The sequence below is a fragment of the Megalops cyprinoides genome, chromosome 2, assembly GCF_013368585.1.
Source record: "Megalops cyprinoides isolate fMegCyp1 chromosome 2, fMegCyp1.pri, whole genome shotgun sequence".
In the NCBI taxonomy this organism is placed as follows: Eukaryota; Metazoa; Chordata; class Actinopteri; order Elopiformes; family Megalopidae; genus Megalops; species Megalops cyprinoides.
This window is the reverse complement of record NC_050584.1, coordinates 54714303-54739232: the sequence shown is the minus strand read 5'-3', so window position 1 is coordinate 54739232 and position 24930 is coordinate 54714303. Positions and strand designations below refer to the sequence as shown.

General features: G+C 41.0%; 1 protein-coding gene across 2 annotated transcripts in view; it reads left to right on the top strand.

Moving 5' to 3' along the window:
• Nucleotides 1-24930, top strand: part of dennd1b (DENN/MADD domain containing 1B) — an 85734-nt gene that overhangs the window by 12198 nt on the left and 48606 nt on the right. For both annotated transcript variants that reach the window (XM_036520787.1, XM_036520789.1), the window contains exons 3-5: nt 8459-8502; nt 22068-22117; nt 23076-23195. In XM_036520787.1, coding sequence (XP_036376680.1) covers nt 8459-8502; nt 22068-22117; nt 23076-23195 — 214 coding nt within the window. The remainder of the gene's footprint in view (nt 1-8458; nt 8503-22067; nt 22118-23075; nt 23196-24930) is intronic.

Sequence of the window (24930 nt, the reverse complement as noted above, 5' to 3'; positions counted from 1 at the left end):
ACAGGAGTATACAACTCACTTCAGCTTGTACTTTTGAGCTTCTCACAAACAGGCAATGATTAGGATGATACAGTTTAAACGCCATATCAGTGCAGAGAAGTTTTCCCTTTTGGAGGTACTTTTTATCAGTAAATTAGCATGAAATGTAATGCCATTTGCAGCATGCTATGGGGGGGGCGAAGAAACATTTTTAAACGATTCAGAGTGTTTTCTTTCTGCCTGAGCTTGAAAGATGCCTGTTAATCTGCTTACCCCTTTAATTGTGAGTACCGGGGGTGGAGCTCCTTGCAGCTAGAATAAACCTACTGATCCAGAAGTAAAGTGATGACCACAGTTATTCCATGCTTTTGGCTCCAAAATCCCCTCCCTCTCCTCCTTTAGCGGGGGGAAAAAAAGCTCCTTGTTCAACAATAGAAATTTCTGCCATATGTTGGGTTGACATCTTCATCAGGTTCACAGCGGGTTACCTTAGTTAACTTTCACTTGACTGCTTGATGGGATTTTCTCCTGTTTCTCGACTAGCTGGCTCAAAGTCTAGACACAAAAAACAGGCCTTCTACCACAAGTGCACAATGCCATTATTGTGAATGTGAAGTAGCTGCTGCTTCCTCTTAGTGGCTGCCTTCTTACATGAGCCACTGGTACAAAGACAATGGCTTTGTTCTGGGGGAAAGAGGAGCTAATCCAGACCACTACATACTGTGAAATAAATCTTTTATAGATAAGAAAAGAAAAATCATTGCCACGGAGGTTAGAGTTCAGCAGTTTAACCTCTGACCAAGAAAAAAGCGAGAAAAGGCAAAGGGAAAGAAGAAAAGAGAAGAACAAGGAGAGGCAAGTCCTACAAGGTCCGTCATCCTGGGCATCTTAATAGAATGAGTGGCGTGAATGCTTACAGGAGTTTCAGGAGCACATGAGAAGTCCTCAGAGTGGGAGCTTGTTCTTCTGAGATTCTCAGTCCTCTGCATTCAGTGGAGTTTAAAGTTGACAAAGACAAAACTGCAACACCAGGCCTCAGTGAATATTGATGTTGTTTTACTGCTTTAGGTATGCAGCAGTTTTGTATATGTGAAAACATAATTAAATCAGGAGAACTGGGAAGTGTTTTTAGTTGTATGGCTTATGAAAACATTGGATTTGAGAGCGATTATAGGTAGTTATGAGAATTTATGCTGAACACACATTTTGGCCTTTAGCATATGGTTATCAAAAACCATTTGTCAACCTCTCTTTGCTCCCTTGTCTTTTGATCAGTTTTGATAGTCTCTCTCTCTCCGCACTGCAGATTTTGCTAATAGGATTTGAAGTCTAGCCTGGGTGTTGGAACTGGAGTCGGATTTTTGTATTTGTGTTTTTGTCAATTGGTGCTGATCACAAGAAAACTCAGCTCCAAATTGAATGACTTCATTGCTGTGCTATATTTTATTTTACTGGTGGTTTTGTAGATTAATGAAGGCTCCTAGCAGTGGTGTGAGATATTGCCTGAGATGGCCAGCTAAATATTTTAGTGCATCCTGTATTGCAAAAGCACATGCACTAAGGTCCTTTGAGGAAGTGCTGTTGGACTGTCAGAATGGAAACTGCTTAATTAGGGACATTTCACCAATCATGTTCCCCTCAGTATCCATATTAAATGGTTGTATGATGATCTTCAGGGTTGGGTAGGCCTAATCCCTTGTTTGAGATTGCAGTCCTTTAATGGTAGAATGAAAACTTAAAATGCACGTTATTAAAAACGCTTGTGAAGTGTCACCTGTGTGGGCCCAATGAAGTGGCACAAAGTCCAGCAATACAAAGCAGTCGGTTGATAATAAGGGCAGTCTGTATGGTGGTCATTTTGCACGGTTGGTTTTGTTTGTTTGTGTATGTATCCGTCTTCTCGTGCCGTTTCTCCGTTCTCATTACATCCTGAGATGGAGGTGACGGGAAGTCATGGCAGCTGTGGGAAAAACATGGATCCTGGCACCAGTCACCTATTAACCCTCCTGCGCTGCTCCGCACTTATCAAAGCCCGGGTGTTGACTTTTAAAGACAGCCATCTGTGGGACGTCAAAACATTGATTTGCGACTGACCGGTGCGTTGACGCTCACCTCGGCTGTACCTTGCCACGGCGCGGCGTTCCTGTCGGAGGTTAGCCACGCTCTGGGGCCCAGGGGAATAATAGATCCTCACCACCTTGGGCTCTGGGGCTGCGATCACCCGCAGCTTCATATGGGTGCGAAGAAAGAAATTACTTACTCGGGCTAGGTGATTTCAATTCAATTCTCACCCATTAGCCTTGTTTGCTTTACTTTCAAATTGCTGTTCCTGACAGAATATGCTGTTTTTTCCCCCCTCCTCAGAGAAGCTGCCTTTTCCGAGACTATCTCAATGCATTTTTTTTTTGTTTTAGCTTGAGCAGTGAACAATGCCATCTTAGTGCTCAGAGTTCCATGGTTTCTTTTATAAAGATAGGACCACTGGACCATTGGACGACTACTTGCAGAAAGTTCTATATTTAAGGCAGATGCTCTGTTTAGGTTGCATTCAAACATTTTTTTAATATGTAGTCCTGTATCAGGATATATGACACACTTTCATAGTAATAAGTGTTTAAATGCCACAGACTATATGACAGCAGCTCTTCACTTTGGAATAACTAGGTATTTATAAGGGATCCTGCAAGTTAAAGGGCAGATTCCATGTTTCCACTCCTTTTAGTTTAAAGATAAGGATAGTTGCATTTGGCTGTAATGTAGTCTTTGACTTAATCAGGCCTCAGTAGTCAGAGTAGAAGTCCATGATTTGTCAGTGATTTCATGAAAGCCATTGTGTAGTCATTCGTTTTGACACTTTCAGATGTGCTGGCACTGCTTAATGTAAAATTATGCAATTGTGTTTTACTTTTAGAAGCGGAATAAGGGTGGGGCAGTGTGCCATATTTTGTGCAGTGAATACTGTGTCTGAATGAGTGTAGTTGCTTAGTTGGTTTGAGTTTGGCTGTGTGTCTGTGCTTTTGAGTGTGCACATCCTGTTGTGTGTCTCTGTGTGTTTCAGAGAAAGACTGTGTGTGTGTGTGTGTGTGTGTGTGTGTCAAAGAGAGGAAGTGTGTGTGTGTATTAATGTGTGTGTCTATGAGAGAGAGTAAGTGCTTGTGTCAGGGGGAGACACTGAAATGTGTTTGTGTGAGAGAGTGTGTGTATGTATGAGAAAGAGAGAGAGAGAGACAGAGGGTGTGTGTGTGTGTGTGTGTGTGTGTGTGAGAGTGTGCGCGCTCGCGTGGCTTGAGGCGGTTCACAGACCTGCTGGGAACAGGACAGAGCTCAGTGGGCAGATCTCAGGAGAGGCCTGCCCACGAGCGAGCGTGGCGAGAGGGATTAACCAGCCCCAGGTCTGTCATGGTGACATTTCTCTCCTCTGGCTCAGCAGCAGGGGTTGGGTTTACCCCCATAACCTTCAACTTTCAGCCTTAACCCATTAATCCCCTTTGTGTCTGTGGGGCGCGTCCCTTGCCCTTACACACTCACAATATGGCAGCAGGAGTCTGGGGGAAAAAGATGGTTTGGGTCTTAAGGAGTTTGCAAACAGACGTAGTCTTCCCTTTCAACGTCTAAGGAGAAATGAAATAAATGAGCGAATGGGTCTTCAGTCTTAATTCTCCTTCATTTTATTTGCACAAAACAGTCTGAGAAAATATCAGGCAAGAGCTGTTTTTGTCCTGAACAGGAAAATAAATCTTCAGGCAATTTCATGTTTTTTTGGGGCTTTTTTTTTACATTTATAAATTGTGAGATTATAAAAAGTAGGCTGGGTTTCCGTTCTGAGAATGCGTCATGATTTGTGGATCAAATTAATGGGGTTGTGTGTTTTCAGTTTCATTTTTGAGTATCTGGTTTTCAAGAAGTATTCAAATAATCAATCTGCCTGCCCACCCCACACATGTTATGAATCTCAAAGTATTTCTGTGGCAGTAATACCTGACTGCAGAGAGGTGTGTATTCACTAATATTGTGCTTTGGGCCAGGACAATTGTAAAAACCTACAATAAAAAGTACATTTTGATTGATTGACTTCCTGGCAGGGAAATTCAAAAAAGTAAATGAATTTACTGTTTGGCGGGGTTCTTGGACCATTGTTCATGAGCAATATTGATGAGAGAGAATAAAAATTTGTTTGCTAACAAAAAATGAGTGTGATAAACAATTATTTGAATAATGATTCAAGTAACAGATTAGTGATCTCATGGTTGAAGATATGAATAATTGAATAATTGAGTTTCTCTAACAGAGGAGACAGTAACAGGCCTGTTGAACAGACACAAGCAGGAATGGATGACAAATCCATTGGTGATTTCAATTAGATGCTGCAATACTAGGAAGTCAATATAGTTACATTTTTTGTTATTAGAAGCGGCGTGTAAGAAAGGCCAATAATGGGAGGTGCTTGCCACATGTACTTTTCTCTGTGAGAGAGTAGGGGGGACATGAAAGCCTTTCTTCCCTTGTAAGTGTACGGCAGGAACAGCATCATGTGTCAGGTGGTGTTGCCTTTAAGACAGTGAGAAGTGCTATGGAGTGTTCACCCTTCACAGCCCTCCCCCACTTTGCACCAGCGTGCACTCCCTTCGACTTAAGGGGCTCGCAAATAATACAACTCACTCCTGAGCAGACACTTACCCTATTCAAACTGAATAAAGTAGGACATAGTGAAGGTTTCATCTAGGTTTGTGCGTTCCGTTTGAATTGTCATAAAATAAATATCCCAGGGGGGTTGTTATTTACAACTTCTCCTTCATATGATTAAGCATGTGTCCTGAGGTCAGTTTGAATAGTTTAGCTTCGAGTACACATCTCTCTGAAGAAACATGAGGGAAACTGAATGCTTTAAGGTACTTGGTCTGCAGCCTCGGCGCTCTCTGGCAGTGATTCTCATCCTCTCACCCATAAAATCAGCATAAAATTGACCTAACTCTGACAGATCAGATGGGGTATCTGGGAAATAATCCCTAGGGAAAAGAAAATTCAGTCTTTGTAAATCTTTTAAGATGAAGTGCGTGAAATCATGGAATCGGATTATGTAATGCTCCTTTGATTCTGTCTGCTCTGTCCTTTAGTGAGTTTGTTCTTTTTTTTTTCACGAGCAGTAAACATGGCATTTCATTTGTGTTTGCTTTTTGTGAAAATCTGATCAGATGCATGCGGTACAAGACGTGCCTCTGAGAGGCAACCTTGAGACAACTCAGCATCTCAAGTTTATTTAGAGCTGCTTTCTTTGTTTTTTTTTTTTCCCTGCACCTTATGAAGTAACAGTTTTGCGCCACAGGGGATGAATTTTTGTGCATTATGGGATCTAGCGCAGAGTAGGTCTGCAGTGATTTTTTTTGAGCATGGCGCAGCTGGACTTAAGTCCTGTGGCTGTAGGTTGCTTGACGTGTATTGGTACAGATTTGTAGAACATATGTGGAGCTTTTGACCAAATGTAAATTGTGCTTTTGCATGACGTCCTGCTGGAATTGCGTGGATTGTTCAGCCATTATGCACAGTGGCCTGTCGTATCTTTCTGACAGTGCGGCGAACGAATGAGTAAGGATGTGATGCTCAGAACTGGGACCCCTCAGACTCCTTTTGGTGTCTGCTCTGTTTAGCTCTGTTGCGTTGGTGAAAGGAACCTCAGTGGATATGTTTGTGAATTGTGAATGAATTGAGCGGGGCATAACCCACACACACAACCGGCTTTACAAAATAGTGCTACATTTATTAAAGAATAAATGAGCTAGAATTAGACAAGAGCTCAAGCTGGAACTCGGAGAACTGCGTATCCAGAACTGGCCACAAGAGAAAACATGCCTCTCGTCTTGTGGCCATTTGAGGGTGCACAGCTCAAACTTACATCTTAACTATAGACTTCATTGGCATCTGGTGTACTTTAAGAACAAAACAAAGAGTACAGAAATCATCCAGAAAATCCCATATATTGTAGAGAAAATGGATTGATTATCATTATTATGATAATCAATTATCACCCATTATTTAAATGTCCAATGATGGTTTTAGTCTTAAAAGGAGACTTGACTTGCATTACTTAGTGGTATTACTTAACATTATTGGACTCAAATGAGTCAATTCTGAAATTCTGATGTTTCAAAAGTTCCATTCTGAATGGTTTTTTCTTTGTGATTCCCAAAGGTGTCTACTTAAGGAACTTTGTGTGTAGGCGTGTTGAGATGACCCTGAGTGGAGGTGGTCTTTCAAGGCAGTGGGCACTTCCATGTCTCATGACAGTCCAGTTCCTTGCTATACACCATCAGTAATAACCTCCTCTCTACCTGAAATGACTTAACATGACACCAGGTGTATTATTTTACACCTGAACAGAGTGGGAGTTTCTTGCAAATTGCCTTTTTGGTCCTATTTCGGTCCTATTTTGTTGAACATGTGCACTTGTGTGTTTGCAACATATTTGCTTTAGACTTGATTCCACTATAAAAGCAGTAGCTAATGTTGTTCTCAGCACTTTTTGTTGGTTTAGCTGCACCAGGGCAAGTTATGAAGTATTTGCCTTGTTACAGGAACTGTGCTTGAAAAATTGCAACTGGACCTTAGCAGTATCCAAAAAAAAAAACATCAGACTCTGTCCAAAGAATAGCTGAATTCACTAGTTAAGACTGATCCCCTCATTAAACTTTTCATAAAGAAGAAATATTAATAGGATGTGCATATTCTGAATTGGGAGTATTTTTAACTGAACCATGGGTATTAATATGGTGCTGTTTTCATAGGCCTGTCTTATGGTGGTGATTGAGGTGATTCAACATAAAGCACAGGGAGTTGAAAACGAATCAGAGGTGCTTCATAAGTGCAGCACATTCTTACTGTTATTACCTTGCAGCGTTGATTTCTTTTGTGGTGCCTGTCGGTGTTCGACTGGATGCCCGGTGAGATTTCCCTATGAGCTGCTGTCCTCTCTGAGTCACACAGGATGTCTGAGGGGTTTGATTTAGGGGTGGGGGTTTCTTCGGGTGAGCATTTAGGGAGTTTCTCAAGCATGAGGTCACTGAGACTTCCTGCCAGCAGAAAAACAAAACAGGAAATAAATAAATAAATATATTTATCTGGCTTCCTCAGAGGAGCTGCTGACATTCACTTTCGCCATATGCTCTGAGCTTTGCCTTTGAATTTTTACGGTTTAATCGGTAGGTGAACGTCATTTACAACTTGAAGCGAACAGTAAAGGCAAAGGAGGGGGAAAAAAAGACAACTGGATTGCAGTGTTCATTTGTTATCACCAAAGTTCAGCTCAGGCGCAAGAGCCTTTGTTCTGCCGCAGGTGTGTGTGTTCATTCAGCATCAGTGGCACTGCACCTGCACCTCTCTCAGTCCTGTGCACAGGCTGTTGTGAAGTGACTCAAACGTGATACTGTGGAGGTTTTGTTAATAAATATTTTGGCTACATGTGGCTCTTCAGGCAGTGTGGTCTAAATAAGGTATGTGTCTGAGAAATTCTGTTTAGTCTTTATGGTAGTAATTTCTTGTGATATTGTTTATGAATTCAGCATTGTGTACTGGTGTGAGGAGGACGGCAGGACTGTAGCCTTGGTTAACACCTGCCTGAGAGCAGTGGTGTGTGGTTAGTGAATGAGACCTGCTTCACCAGGGGATGGCAGCTTTTAATAGCAGCATCTCATTGCACATATCTCACACTGACCTCCCATTCCGTTATCTCTATACTTCAGGGTTGACTCATCGATGTGCAATGCTACACTCTTGCCCTCTGTCCCAGAACAAAAGCACTAACTGTTTGTTCCAGAGTTCATGTATGTATAGAATTCAGACTGATCGCTTGTGAAGTCCTAGCTGGCCCGGCCCGAGCCACCGGGTTCCAGGTCCAGGAACAGCTGCTGTGAACTGTGACAGTGCAGAAAACCTTGACACAAATGGGGCGAGAGTGCTTATGACAAATGGCAACCTTCTAAAGAAAGACCTACGGTCTTTAGAAATTCTGAAGTTTGTTGATACAAAAATATAACCTCTGTTTTATCCTTGTGTGTCATAAACACACCTCAGGGACTTGTTAGAAACTGTGAATAAGGAAGGTGAATAAAATAGAGGTGTCTTTTTAATAAATTATTGAAATGTGTTTGTATGTGGGTGGCTGTGGCTTTTATATATATATATATAATATATATATATATATATATATATATATATATATATATATATATATATATATATATATATATATATATATATATATATAATGTGTGTGTGTGTCTCTAAAGCACATGTATATATAATACATGTATATGTAAATAAATAATTAATGATGTATAGGCTGTCTTTCTACGGTTTGAGCTGCAGTTTGCCAGCTCGTATGACAAAACCACCCCTGCCCCCACCCCCTGCATTAATATTTATGTCTCCTGAATGTTGTGTTGTGTTCTGCAGCCGCTGATTAATGCTGTCTGTCAATTATTTACAGATCCAGCGGTGTTGTGGAAGTTCCCCCAGGACTTCGGAGACCAGGTTGGAAACATAAAATGAACTTTTTTTTATGTTAAAATAAACCCCCCTCTCGCAGTGAGCCGTGCCGAGGCAGACGATAATGAAAAGCAGTGAGCAGGTCCTCAATAACTGACGTATCGGTAATTATCATGCAGCCGTGACAGGAATGCACACAGGCTCCCAGTTCCACTGCTGCCTCCTGATGGGGTGCACTTGTTTAAAGCAGGGGCTGTTCGGGTGAGTCGTTCCTCCTCTCATCTGACAGGGGATGGAGCCTGCATTGTTTTAGTAGGGCAATTAAGTCTTAAATATACCATTTTTTTGTTCTCTATTTATACTTCTCCACAAGCTAAATAAAGATCATTAAATAATGAATTGCTAATATATGACAATCATGACCTTTTCCCAAGTAAGTTACTGTCCATGCAGGGGAAAAAAAAGAAAAAGTTTATTTCCACAGCCAGTGCTTACTTTGCTGAAGTCATTTTTTACTTACTTTGAAAGAAGTTTCTTGCACAAAACATTTCCAACTGCCCATTAACCTAGGTAACCAAGGTAATTTATCATTAACAATACATTAATTAAGCATGCTGTCAAGTTATTTGCTTCTCAATCTATATATGTACACACACACACACACACACACACATATATATTTATTTATTCATTTTATAATTGTTTATATATAATCATGTTTACACAAAATGTACACACAAATGTGGAAATCTTTGCAACAGTGATGCTATCTCTTGTCTTTTTTTCTTGTGCTGGTGAAATAACCGAGTCTGTTTTTTAATACTGTGGTTTTCATTTTAAATGGTGGCATATTGTGGTTTGACACCTTTTTAGGGTTAATTTAATTGAAAAGCCATGCAGTAGGAAGTACCGTAGAAGGTGGTAAGCTGTTGATCAGATGGATAAAGAGACAATCATAAGCTGGTCTTCATTTAATGGAGTTTAAATGCTTTGCCTTTGAAGAGTCAAGAATTTTATGAAGGTACTGAAGGCTTTGTCGTCATCCCCATAAGAACAGTATCACAAAGCAAGAAACCCGTACAACGCTTACTGTTTGAACTACTTCAGCCTTCATCAAAGAATTGTCTGCATTTAAAAAAAAAAAAAAAAAAAAAAAGGTGTAGTCGGCTTACTTTTTTTTGACAAGATGGCTTGTGGATGAGATGGCTATTTGCATGGTGTGTACAGATGGATTGGCCTTTTCCACATAAACATAAAGGGCTCATTCACTTGGCTCATTACTGGGATTATGCCTTTCTCCCTTTTTGTTAAGCTGCTCTTCTGTAGCTGGAGACGTCTTTTTTTTTTCCCAAGTTAGCCAGCATATGGCAGCAACAGACCCAACCTCTACAGGGCTCTTTTGTTTATCTTGTTATTGTTGCTGAACGTAATGACAGTTGTAGGCCGTAGATCGGGGTGGAGGGGTTAGTCTACCCTGGGGAGTGGAGAGGGAGGCAGACAGAAGTGTGGATTATGGAAATATGAATTGATTTTTTTTCTTTTTTTTTTTTATATAAGCAGCACTGCCTGTGCTGGTAGAATAAGACTCAAAGGGGAACAGACTGGAAGCTGGCACGCTGGGGCGGTGAAATATGAAGTGAAAGTGATCAGCCCAAAGACTCTGATGTCCCGGTCATCCCCAGCTGCCGCGGCGAGAAGCAAAAGCATACATTTGAATCGCAAGAAGATGATTTGCAAATGAAGCAGACAGATGGAAATTTATCCATTTCCTCTCAGATCTCTACCCAAAGTTCTGAAAATCTGGGAATGAATTTCCGCTTGCCCGCTGCCAGTCTTGCGGGAAAGTTGAGAATGTCAGAAAAGTAGCCCCGCTCAGGGAACTAATTTTTTGGTAGGAAATGTTTCATGTATTTAACATTTACTTTTATAGCCTAGCACAAATAATTTGGTTCAGTCATTAAGTGTCCTTTGTAATGGTATGTGTATGTCTACAACATTACAGTACTTTACTCAGTAGTAACACAGCAGTCGAACTCCTTAAGTGAAAGCTCATCCCGTTTAATCTGATGTTATGCTCTACTTCTTTTTTAAAAATACAAAGGTCAGGTGAATCCTCTGAAACCAAAAGGCAGAACTCAGCAGCGGTGACTCTTTGCAGGTTTTAGTATTGGTCATCTTTTGACATTGAATACTCAGTTCCTGCACTGGCCTGGCTACATAATCATATTTATATTCTTTTGGTCACTGCTTCCATACTGCATCATCTCATATGGCTCTGTCTCTCTGGTTGGACCACAGGATCTGTGCATTCTCTGTCTCTCTGTTGGACTGGCTCTGTGCTTTGCATCACTTTCTCTGTGTGTCTTGGTATGGAGCTGAGAGCTCCTCTGCTGTATCTCTTTTTCTCTCTCTCTCTCTCGCTCTCTCTCTCTCTCGCTCTCTCTCTCTCTCGCTCTCTGTGTGTTTTCAGTTGAAGCTGTGAAGCTGTGGTAGTTCCACCCTTATCAGGGCCATGCATCACGCTGCGAGCCGCTGGGTGTTGCAGTAGATGAATACAGATATCGCTGCTGCGCTGTGGAAGAGTGAAAGGCAGGCAGGTGGTTAAGGCACAGCCTCACTCTCTTTCTGCTTCTGCACAGGAAGTCCCGACTCTTATCAGCCGTACTGCATGAAATTATAAATGTACCTCACGAATCATTGAAATGTGCACACTTCTCTTTTAAGTGGAGTGAAATATTGAAAATTTTATCGTGTGGTGTAAGGTTTTTGCATTCTTGGATTTTGTTCATGTCTTTAAAACAGTATGGTGCATTTTGTGTTCTGAAGTAGGCTGATACGCCTGTGCAATGATATATGAAATGAAAGCTGGGTTTATAGCTCTTACAGACCTACTAGTGAGAGTGAAAAAACAGTTAAGGCAATTTTGTAGACACTGTTGTTTTTGTCAACACCATCCTGTTTGCGTGGAAGGGTTTGTTTTCCCTGTTGCAAACTGAAGGCCATTGAATTTAACACGAAGAAGATGTGTGGGTAAAGGGGCTGGGAGGCGTTAGTTGAATTCTTTAAAGGATTGTTATTTCTTCATTATCCAAGTGAAATGATTGGTTCTGGGAGGTTGGCCCAACTTATTAGGAAGCGTTGCCTGATCCCAGGGGCCTTAAAAGCAAATATTTGTCCGGTCTGACACCATGTTCAATCAGAAGGTCTGGGCTGACACTTCATGATTGGTTGCCTCTCTGCGTTGCAGGATATAGTGCACCACCCAGGGGAGGCTGGGGAAAATGATCTGGACAATATGGAATGTCAGTGCCGTGATGGCCATCTTTTTAAGGCTTTAACATGGGGCGCCCTGTGAAAAACAGTGAGAGATGAGAAAATAGCAGGGGAGGGTTCATCTTTCTCCTCCACTGCACACTGACAGCAGTCACAGAAGTGGGCTTTTTTTTTTTTTTGGTTGGTGCACAGGCTTTCTTGGGGGTGTTAAGTGGGTAATGTGCAGACCCACCCTGGTGTGCTGGCCTTTATGCCAAAGCATGTCAAGCCCTCTTCTGAAGGCCGTTGTTGGTCATGGGTCTTGATTACGGTGACCTCTGGTTTAGCTTCCGAGGAGCAGAGGGGAAATGTTTTGGCCCTCGTGTTGTTTCCATAACAGAGAGCCAAAGACTTGTAGTACAACATGGGTAGAGGGTTGGAGTGGCGGCAGTAAATATTCGGGTCAGCAGGTGTAGGATTTGCAGGTTTTTCAAAATGGATGGGAGAGGGCGTGTATCTCAGCAAATACTTAAGTCGTCTTTGGGAACAGAGAATATGTAGTGGTCATGATGATGTTACAGTTCCTTCACCTTAGCAGTTTCACTACAGCTATGAACATAAGCCATTTCAGTTCCCTTTTAAAAAGGTTTTGTGTTTTAAGGCATGTGTCAGTCATTGTTAGATGTTGTCATTCCTTTAAATCACAAAATATAGCTGATGTTATGTGAATTACTTTGTTTTTGTTCCCCTTACATGTGCTATTATAATATGATATTACAATATACTTTATTTTGAAATAATTTATTATATCAGAACAAGGAAATGTACATGATTGTTTGAGCATGTGGAGGCGAAATGTCATACATAGCCCATAACATAGAGACGCACGTAATCATACCATTTAAAGTGATGTTGTGCTCTACTTCCTTTTTAAAAAGCAAAGGTCAGGCGAATCCTCCAAAACCAAAAGGCAGAACTCAACGGCGGCGTCTCTTTACAAGTTTTAATATTGGTCATCTTTTGACACTGAATACTCAGTTCCTGCACTGGCGTGGCTACATGTTCATACTCATATTCATACTCTTTTGGTGCACATTGCAGAGTTACATATGGCTCTGTCTCTTTGGCTGGACCTGAGGATGTGTGCGTTCTCTGTCGCCCTGTTTGACTGGCTCTGTGCTTTACGTTGCTCTTTTTTCTCTGTGTGTGTCTTGGTCTGCAGCTCCTATGCAGTATCACTTCCTCTCTGTTTGTGTTAGGTTGAAGTGTGGTAATCCCACCTATCAGGGCCATGCATGGGGATACCTCATCGCTAGCCTCTGCCATGCTGAACAGTAGATTGAAAGGTGTGTCATACAGGATTTTCAAGCTACGGCATGCAGGCATCAAATGACACAAAATCACACAACTGTTGTTCTAGTGGCTTTAAACTGTATAGGCTGGCATATGGAGATGATTTTGTGTCATTACACTTAGATTGTAATGCTGATAGCGCTAGGAAGCGGCTTGTGGCGTCAGCCTTGAACATGAACTCCAGGCTGTTCTTGTTTTGCTAGCGGACTGACTAACTTTAGCCAGCTATGAACATAAGGGGGAAGTACATTTCCTTTGTTTGTCTGTTCCTGGTGTGGTAGCTAATCCCTTGTTATTTTCAGTTTTGGGATTTGTGGTTTTGGGTATGTCTACTCAGCATCACTTCTTAGTCCTGCTTCCAGTACAACACCAAAACGGGAGAGATTAAGTGTGATGACATCATGTGAGCTACAGGAGATGACACCTCTTTTTTTTTTCTTTCCTAAAACCACTTCTCCTGCCAAACTAGAGGTGCACATAGTATTATTAGCGAGGAAATGAAGTTAATGGATGAATGAATGAATGTGGATATAGCTATAATAAAAATTATAAAGTATAATACGGCATGTATAATAAGGTATGTAACTATAATAAAAGCATAAAATTGTACATTGGCTTATAGCCTAGCTAAGGTTTCACAAGGTTTTACTGAGGGCTTCTGTTATGGTTTGATGTAGCTTGCTCTCCACCTGGTAAAATAATAGGGGTTTCCGTGACACAGATAATCTTGCAGTTGATCTGATTTTATACTTACCTGATAGTTACTTAAATGGTTACTTCCATTCGTGGTTAATTTATAGTTAGATGTCCACATGGCTAACAGTACAAAATGAATCAATAGTGTGTATGGATAAAATAGAGGACGCAGAGATAGTAGCAATGTTGGGGCCATTTGTTTACTATGCAGATTATTAAGCTTGGTTGTCCATATTGTTTATTATATCCTACAATATCCTACAATGTCTATTTATACTTACATCTGTCTGTCTGTCTATCTGTCTATCATTCGTATTGGAATAAGTCTAAATTTGTAATGTGAAGCGACGATCTTTACAGGTGCATAGCCATGCATTTATAGGCAGACAGGAAGTTTCCATATCAAGAAATGTAGGAGAAGAGGTCAGGATTTAAAACAGTTTTTCAACCACTTTGGCTACCTTGTGCACTTAATAGTTTATTTGTACAGGTTGGCAGTTAGAAATGTCATATATACAGAAGATAAAACAAGCCTGTTTAGCTTCATTAAACAAGGGTATGTGTCCCTTATTTGTAGGCATCGGAAGTACATTGACAATCGTCAACCCATTCTTGTCCATGACCCTTGTGTTTTGGAAGTTGGACGTCAACACATGCAATTATAGGCAGGTGTGCTCCAACCCAAGAGTATGGTGTGCTTGCTGTTATTCAACAAACATCAAATAAAATAACTATCAGTCAGTAGATTCTGTCACAGAAGAATGTTCCTAAGGATTCCCCAGTTCAATAAAGATTGATTTCATTTATGATGGTCTTTACCTCAAGTCAGTTTAAAAAGAAATATCTAAATGTTTCAAGTCTGCTTCAGGATTTATTCTTTTACATCCAAAATGTGACATTACATCGTCCAACCATGAGTCAGTCCATAAATGTGCCTCTGGTTTAGATTTGTGCTTGATGTCATATACCCTTCTGACTTTGGCATTCTCTAAAATCACATGTTGTTGTCACAGTTGTCCTGTTAAATCCCATTCACTCTAGTTTTCCTGGGGTCCTCAGGGTATTTTGTCTGATATCTAGACCACAGTAACCTTTCAGAAAAGATGTACTGTTTTATTGCAAAGGTTTGGCACTATTTAAGAAAACCAAATTTGCTTGATCTGTTTGTTTACATTTCTTTGATAAGTAGAGCTCCTACTTCCTACTTCTTTCTGTGCGTAGTTTTGAAGCTGTTCTCTTAGTAAGCTGCTTCAGAACAGATGCGAGGTCACAAACTGCAGAACATAAAAAAAAAACCTGGGGAGGCTCCTGAGATGCACTGAAAAACAGTAGGTGAAATGGCCAGTAAAACAGTTAGGGGAAATGTCAGGAAATTGTGCTGACCAGACAGTTCACACAGGACCATACTCATGGATAAAGTAAGTCAACAGACACCTTGGGAAGATCAAATTCTTGCCCCCCCTCACAAAAAATACAAAGGTCACCCTGTGCCAGAATCCTCACAAGCAGCATCATGGATCATACAGCGCATTTTAGTAATTTGATTGTGCTAGAATTCTGTTTCTTTTCAATGCATTCCTGTATTCCCCTTCAGGGATAGTTGAGGCATATGCATGTATTATTACATTATCTAATAGTAATCCAGGTTTGAGTATTTTAGCAAATTGATAGTGCTACCATGAATAACACAGGAATTAATGTATTCCATTTATTAAAAGTTAAGAGGTAGCTACAGCCAACTCCAGAAATATTGGCACCCCCCCCCCCCCCCCCCCAAGAAAGTGAAAAAAAACATTAATATAATATAGATAATGCATATAATGATTCTAATTTTCCTCAAATGTTTGGAGAAATTGCTAGCTACTCATTCAATAAAAATCATTCCTTCAAAAGAGTTTTTTTTAATCTTTGGAATAGTTTATTCTGTCAAAAACATATGTGGCAAAATTATTGGCACCCTTTAAGAATACTATAAATAAAACAAAAGGAATTTGCATCTTTGGGGAAAAAATGTCTCTTGATATTGCTTTCAGTGTCTAGGAGCTTTATTGTTGTCTATGACCATTTCCTGTTTACCCGGGGTATAAATATGAGGTAACACACAGGTAAAATCCTTTTGTCATCCATCAACATGGGTAAAACCAAAGAGCTCTCAACTCAAATGAGGAAAAAAAGCTTGTTGAGCTGCATAGATTGGAGAATAGCTACAAAAAATAGGTATTCAGTTGAAACTACCAGTAAGCACAATCAGGGCCACAGTAAAGAAGTTTGAAAAGCATGGAACTGTTGAAAATTTGCCAGGAAGGGGACGCATCCGCATATTGCCCCCACGCACAGTGAGGAGGATGCTAAGAGAGGCAAAGAGGAGGCCAAAGATCACAGTTTCACAACTGCAAAGTTTAGTTGAATTTTGGGGTTTCACCGTTTCAACAACAAAAATCAACAGTGAGATGCTACCTCCATGACCAGAACCTTTATGGATGAGTTCCACGAAAGAAGCCCTTCCTGAGAACAAGACACAAATCCCAGCGTCTGAACTTTGCCAAGCCACATTGGGGTTACAACTGGAATTGTGTGTTGTGGTCAGATGAGACAAAAATTTAGCTTTTCGGCCACGCACACCATCGTCATGTTTGGCGAAAAAAGGGGACTGCATACAAAGAGCGGCGCCTCATACCCATGGTGAAATATGGTGGTGGCTCTTTGATGCTTTGGGGCCGTTTTGCTGCCAGTGGTCCAGCGGCTCTTGTTAAGGTCAGTGGCATAATGAATTCCATTCAATACCAAGACATTTTAGCCCCAGATCTGGTTGCCTCTGCCAGAAGGCTAAAACTGGCCGTGGTTGGGTCTTCCAACAAGACAGTGACCTGAAGCACACACAAAATCGACAATGAAGCGGTTGCAGCAACACAAAATCAAGGTTTTGCAATGGCCCTCTCAGTCTCCAGACTTGAGCCCAATTGAAAATCTGTGGTCTCAGTTGAAGATGGCATTTCACAAGAGAAAACCCAAGAATCTCAATGAGTTGGAAATGTTCTGCATGGAAGAGTGGTCCAAGATCTCTCCACAAGTGTTATCCAGCCTTGTTAAACACTACAGAAAGAGGCTGAGAGCTGTCATTCTCGCCAGGGGAGGCTCCACAAAATACTGAAAATTGCGGTGCCAGTATTTTTGGAATCTGCAGTTTCACGAAAATTTGTGTTACTAAAGGAAAACTTGATTTTGTTCCAAAAATCTGTTTGAAAATAAAAGCATGAGGCTTACCTATTTGTTTAAGCCCAAAATATCACTCAGTGCATGTGTGGTTCTTTTTATATATTAATTTTAGCTCTTTTTCATGAAGGGTGCTAATAATTCTAGAGTTGACTGTAAGTGTGTTCTTAATGATCTAGATGGCTAGATAACTGGAAGTGGAGTGCAGCAGGTTTGTCTGTTTAATGAACTAGCTTGCTAACCAACAACAGACTATACCATATGAAATAAATGACTATGAAAGCTAGCTAGCCAACATGTCTGCTAACTAATGATAATATTATAATCATCAGACTCAAGAATATCACCTGGTTCACTATTGATTATTTGCTATGCAAGACTAATTATCCATTGTATTAATTACTTTATCACTGATTAATTCGCCAGCTCTCATTGTTGGTGTTCCAGCTTTGATGTTTTTCTGTTTCCACTTCTTTGGGGAAAAAAACAGCCAAAAGTAGAACTGATCACACACCACAATTTCACAAAATCACAAAAAGCACCTTCAAAACATTCTCTTTTCTCACAAGAGAGTAGTTAAAATTTGTGGCATACTGGTTTATAGCTTTTTTTTTTACCAAATACATTGCCTAATTGCTTTTCAAACTTCAGGATGCTCCTCCATTGTAATTAATGAGGAAATCTCACAGTTTGCCATCCAGCAGGGAGGCTAGTGTGACTTTACAAGGTCAGTTCATCTCTTTAATAAGAGGCTGCTTCTCTGAGTTCTTTCATTGCCCATTGAAATGAGCTTACAGTGGAGCCTCCAGCTGTCTTTCACTGCAAACACAGTGGCAGTTTTCCATAGTGGCTCCAGTGATGAGAGGAACTGCACCAGTATTATTGAGATAACCACAGCAAGGCAACAGAATGTGGGCACTCAGAGGATAGTGTACTGGTTTAATAAAAAAAACCCTAAACGCAAAAAATCAACAGAGAAAAAGAGTGATAGCTTACTGTAGTGCAAACTGAAATAGTGAGCGATCTCTTGTTCTCTGCTAGCCCATGTGCTCGTAGTGGATCCATACTACAGCATGCTGCAGAGTGGGTCCATTGGGAGATGAAAGCTTAAATGGGTAAAAACCCCTGAGGCCACTTGGCACTCAGTTAATGATGTTTCTGGCTTAGCATTTCAGGCATATGCAACCAAATCTCCACTTGGCCCAGAGAAATATCAGTGCGTCTTCTTTAGAACAAAACTGTTCTCCGTTTGCAAACGAATACCACATTCAGTTCAGATAATTTCTGAGCTTATACATATTCCTCTTTTGAAATGAAGATTTGCTGTCCTAGCACAGTGTTTTGGTAAGAAATCTGTACTTCTTAAATGAGTTTAAGTGCAAATAGCTAATCAGTTTATCTGCTTGTTTTTAGATCTGATAAATTTTACCAAAGGTTAGAGATCACAGATGATCTCTAGGTTTAGGGAGTTTCCTCTGAATTGCGTCAAACTGAAATAAATCTCCAATCTGAGGAATGGTTGTAACAGCTGTACGAGAGTTTTTTTTCAGGATGTATCTTTTGGATACTCACACAAAGGTCATATTACAGCCAAAATGTATGAAGAATTTAAGATAACGATTGTCTCCCACATTACGTCTTTGATATACTGTATGTATATTAGATTCCCTGAAATCTCAGCTATAAATAAAAAGAAAAATTTGTGTTCAACAGATACATTGTTTTATGTTCGTCATTTTCTTCTCCAGCATGTTCACCTATCAGAGTCCTACTTCCTGCTTGATTATGGCCAGTTTCCTCAATATAGTGTAATACCATTATGTTCCCCAGCATGATGCATGATGATTTCATATTTATACTGAAAATATTACGTTTTAGCCGGGAATCTAAATAATTGGAGAGGGTAACCCAAGCTTGCTTTATTTTCTTGTTTTTCCTATAGAGAGCTTTTTCCATTATATTTTAATATGTTGTTGCCACCCTGTGACCTTTGCCTTAAGCCTCTGATAAGCTCAGACTTTGTAGACAGTCTGAAACGATGTGCTTTAGGTAGAAGTGTGATGTGTGTTACGGTTTCAAATTGATGCATTTTCACTTTAAAGACTGGAGCGGAACAGAATAGACGGTGTACAATATTTTTTTTCGCCACCTTCTCACATTGACCCTTAGGTGGAAAGTGGCTGATATTCCATCTGCTGCCATAGAGGTTATTTTTGTTAACAACATTGCCAGGTTACAAGGATTGTTTGAAGAAACGTAGCAGGTGATTTATTGATCTTCTGCCCTCTGAATGCACTGACAAGTCTGTGACAGGGCCACTGGGAGAGCGCTGCGTGTCCTAAGCATCCTAAGTAACTGGCCATGTCTAAATTTGCCCACCCATAAAAATGTTCACGTTTTTAGGGTCTTTACCACGTACATTAAATCTCTTTCATCATAAGGTTTTTCCTGTAGAGCAGCTTCCTCTGGTGTATATATTTTAACATGTGCCTTTTTCATGCGCTGGTTCTCATTGTCATGTAAGCTAGGGTCCTGCATGAATACTTGCAGTATCCTTGGCTTTTGTGGGATGCGCTGAGAGGATCTAATTGGGGTAGGGGGCGGAGGGCACAAGTTCCAGCATTGATCTGCGTGGAGCCAGCCGGCCCTGTCAGGGGAGCTGCTGCCACCATCTCGGCGGCTTTGCCACTGACACAGGCCCAGGAAGGGCTTTTTTTCTCCATACCATTATACAGCAGTCTATAGACCTACTGGCTGGCTGAATTTTAAAAAGAGTGGAGGTTTAAAGACAGAAGCCCCAGGGGAAGGCTACTGCCAGTAGAGAGAGAGGTGAGAATGGAGGCCATTCCCCCTTTTTTTCCTTGCGTTTTGACAGAATGAAGAACTGACTACCACTTACATGAGTTTTACACCCACAACAAAACCCATGGTTGTTTTTAGGGATAAATTAAACTTCAAGCCTGGTATGGTTCTTGCCGTAGTCTGAAGAGGGGATTCTTCTGCGTAGCTGGTGCTGTTTGTTTGTTTTTTTTTTGATGTTAAACATCCAGAAAAGTGTTTTCTAAGTGCATTTACGTCAACCATTAAACATTAACAACCTCCTTTTGGTGAAATGGTCTGTATCTTCGCTGATGCCCACGCTGCTATGAACATGCATCCCAGATAATAAATGACGGCACTGTGGACCGTCTCCAGCCAGCCCCTGAATGCGAGCTGCTGCATCTCCAGAGGGAGTCCCGGTGCAATGTGGAAATAAAGAAATAAAGAAAGCAGGTTGGGTTGTGATTGCAGGCCTCCGCCGTGGGACCCTGGCAGAACGAGACTGCTGTCTCACTGAGTGATATCCCTGTCTCAACAGTAAATAAATAATGCAATCTCAGAGTTCACCCTCGGCCTCCAGTGAGTTGTAAATGTATTAGCTGCTTTATATTCTTTTGTCTTGGGAAAACGGTTGGGGGGGGGGGGAGAAAAACAACGGAACAACAACAACAAAAGTTTCGCAATCGACTGCTCTTTCTGTTCCTTTTGGCCTAGGCTGGAATCACCTGGGCGAACGAGAATAAGGAGCGAGAGAGCGAGAGAGCGAGAGAGCGAGAGAGCGAGAGAGCGAGAGAGCGAGAGAGAGAGAGAGAGAGAGAGAGAGAGAGAGAGAGAGAGAGAGAGAGAGAGAGAGAGAGAGAGAGAGAGAGAGAGAGAGAGAGAGAGAGCACAGCTTGTCTTGAGTAACACTTAGTGGGAAATGGTGGGAGTGCTGCTTTTAGCCTCACAGATCTCTATTTTTACTTTGTGCTCCACTCTCCTTGGTCTTCACAGTTTTAAATGTGCGTGCGCGTCATAAAACGGTTTTAAATGTGTGTTGAATTTACGTTGGAATAATTTTTCCATCCAGGAGCCACTGAGGGGTAAAACTTAGAATGAGGGACTTGTGTGGCACGCTGCCGTTTCTGCGGGGTACCATAGCTTATCTCCTCTTTATAGTGTGACATTAATCATGGTCGCTTTGCGCAAAACACAAACGTACAAGCACGGATATATTTCCCAGAAAGAACATACTTCCTTCCTGTTACTTATATTCGTGCCAAGTGGGTCCACTGTATAGGTTTCACTCGTGCGAGAAATGAACGCTATCCATTCGCCTAACCAGACACATGCATATCCATCCCTTGTTTATGGCGGTGATCAAATCTGCGACACCACGGGAGCGTTATTGCACAGACAGCTCTGCTAATGTAGGTGGGGCCGTGACAGTTTGGATCTGGCAGTAAAACATTTTCATTTACAGCCGGAGACGGGAGTGCACACCATATGCACGGCAAGCGGTAAAGCGCTCTGGAACATATTGGTGCGCGTACATAATAGTTAATAATAGTGGCGCGCAAGCGACGCGTTTGGGCTCAGATGTAGGTGACAGCTTTAGAGCTGTACAGTAATTCAACACTGGGAACATGGGGTGCACGCTCTGCCATGCCACAGAGCCTTCTACGCCTGCTTAAACCCTCTCCATAGACCTCAGTTTCACTCCAGGGTCTGGTTCTACGTTTCTTCGCCCCCCAGCTTACTGTTGTTGTGTTTTTTTTTTTTTTTTTTTTCTTCTCAAATAGCGGCAGCTTTTTTTGAGCGGGGATCAGTCGCAGTTCCCCATGGCTAGGCTGTGGTGCAGCACCAGCAGACGTGGCTAACCCATATGGTGCGACGCTCCCTGTAAAAATCCATATGCTGCTGGTGAGGGGAGCCTCACTGGGGAGGTGTGGGGAGGTAATACCCTCTAGGCCAGGCCTCCTTACTCCTGGTGCTACTTAGCCATTGTCACAGCAATCTGCCGACGCCTTCGTCTCGTTCCGCCCTGACAATCGATGAACTTAATCGCGGCTAATTATTTAAGCCGCGGATCACCCTCAGAGCACCTCACCCCTCCTTATTCTGTCAGCCAGTGCACTGTGGTGCCAAAACCAAGCGACACTAATGCTTGCTTGCTTGTTTGATTGATTGATTGATTGATTTATTTATGTATTTGTTTACTTTTCATATAGATTATTAAACGCATAATGCTGTGTTTCTGTGTCAGTCTGAATGGCAGTTTTATTGTGTTTTCACAGGAGGTGCTGCAGACCGTACCCAAGTTCTGCTTCCCCTTTGACGTTGAGAGGTAGGGATCCCCCAGCTGTCCTGCCCTGCCTCTACATCATGGTTCTGTACTATGGCAGTACCCAGCAAATATGTTTATGAACACTGCCGACCATGAGACACTCAGTGTTTTACTGTGAACTGTTCATTTCTCATTTTTCCAAGTCTGTCTGGTGAGTGTTCAGTCCAGTTGATTTCACCTTAGAAGAAATGATTTCACATAATCGTTAATCAAATCTTAATGTTGAGTAGAGTCCATGTACTGTCTTAAGAACTAATATGTGTCCATCTTGTGCTTTTGTTAGATGTAAAATACATTTTTAATAACTGAAGAGATATGTAATGGGTTCTTGATAGGTCCACGATACTGACAAAGTGCAACATTATCAGTATCTATATGAACAGGATATCCATGGCAGTGCCCCTTAGTTTCCTGAACACTTTTTTTTTCCCTCAAGGAAAATAACATTTTAAAAAAGTCCCATTGTGCCGTTTGTCAGTGGGGGCTGGGAAATCCCGAACTCCTCTGCTGAAGCTTTACTGCTGCCATCTAGTGGTGAAGCCATTTCGAAAAATCAAACCGTTATTTCAGACGGAGGGGCAGAACATCCATTTTAATTGGAGAAGTTATTCCATTAACTTTGCGCTGCTGGAATCGTGATAATAATTGTCAGAGGTTTCACTCGCTGACGTAGCAGGAGGGGACAAGTTTACCCGTTTAAAAGGGCAGTGGGAAACAATAATACCAACGCTACAAAGATAGTTAATGTGGTTTATTCTGAAAATGGGTGGCATGCTATTACGGTCAAATGGTCATGAAGTTTTCCAGTGAGGAGGTTACAATTTCTGCTACACGTTTTGCTGAAAACGGCTAATTGCACCATAGGCTGTTATTGCCTGCGATTTTGACACGCATTGTATCATTAGCAGTTTGTCGTAGGTGAGTATTAATGGGATTTTTGCTTCCTCTCTGCTTACAGGGTTTCGCAGAATCAGGTGGGCCAGAACTTCACGTTTGTCCTCACGGACATCGAGAGCAAGCAGAGGTTTGGCTTCTGTCGGCTAACCTCAGGATGTAGGCTCTGCATTTGTCTTCTCAGGTACGTGAACATCAGAATTAAAAAGGACTATGCCTGTCACTGTACAGTTATTCAGTGTAAAAAAAAAAAAAAAAAAAAATTAACCACACATCCACATATTCTTATGGCACTGCTACACGTCTGATAAAATACTCTTTCACTGGGAATTTATCCTCTCAGTAAATGTGCTTTGTTGTGATTGTTATACAGTATTCTCGCATGAAGGTAGTTACACGTCACGACATTCAGCAAATTCATTTTTTAAAATAAATTGGCAGAGTGGACAAAGCAAAACCCTATTTGTGTTTAAACTACAAACTGAATGAATGTTTTAAACAGAACGATTGGAGAGAAAAAAAAAGAACTCATCTGCATATCTGCTTATTGCTAGCTTGCTAAAATGGTGTTGAAACAAGATTCTCTGGCTATAACAAAAATAAATGTTTGGTATTGGTGGACAATTGGGTGTTTATCTTTGACTTGATGAGCCGCTGTTGAGATCCCTCCTCCAAGCCCAGCCAAGATGGCCTTTGTTTTTCCTTGTTTTTCCTTGTGCTACTGGCACAGAAGTATGGCAGAGACAGTCCGACGATAATTATGCATGAGTCCTGCTGCCAATTAGCAGAAGGCTTTCCTGTCCCTCTCGCTGAGTTTTACATGGTAATTCATTTGACATATGATGTATAAAATACATTATGCATTCTGAGTAGTTTGCATGGCTTGCTTCATTCATAATAAGAAATACACGGCAAGTTGTGGGATAAATTATTTTCCCCAGTGTATATTTTTCTTTTGTTTTTTTCCATCCTGCATTTTGGTGATCGATTCAAATGGAATAACTGTTTTGCTCTTGAAAATCACAATTAAGTGCTTGCCGAAATGATATTTAAACCATATGGTTGTTTTCATACGAAGTGCAAGCATAAGTGACTTTACCAGAGAAAAGAGTGGCAGAGATATAAGAATTGATGGTATAGATTTAACAAATAAGTACAATTACTTTTGTCAGTTAAATGAGCACACAGTGGTGAGAATCTGGAGTTGTTTACAAATTTACTGATTTTTTCTTTTATGTACAGGAAGAGGGAAACCTTTTTCCAGATGCTGAAATACATATTTCAGAAACTAATAACAAATTCATTAAAAAAAAAAAACAGTGCTCACCAAATTCGCACCTAAATGGGTACCCCACACTGAATCTTTTGTTCTCTTGAATTTGAAATGGAGTCATTAAAACAGTTTGCTTTCATTCGATTGTTGAAGTGTTGGGACTATAAAATTGTCACCTATGCTTACATGAGGAAATGCCCTAATGAGAGGGACAGTTTTATATGGACAGCCCTTTGTAGTGGTGTGACTTGAGTGCAGACCGAAAGGCCAGGGTTCCTTTAGGCCAAACCACTTTAAAAGGCAAATGTTTCCATTTTACACGTTTTTGTCCTTTTTTAACATTGAAAGAAAATTGCTCTGGGGCATTTGAAGTTTCAGGATGAAACGTAGTTTCCTTCGTTTTATTTGATTGCAAAAACTCAAGATTCCTGTTAGAGTTTCAGATATTTCAGTGGCCACTGAGCAGTTTGACTGAAAACACTTCCTTTCCTTTACTTAACCTTTAACCTGGAAAAGTAGAGGTGTAATCAAATCTTACACTGAATTGGCAACAAGGTGGAAACTGACTTCTTCTAGTGTTTCTCAGTGATTTAAGACCCATTAAGGGACTGAAAATAAAAGAAAATGTTGTGTTTAGCACCAAGCA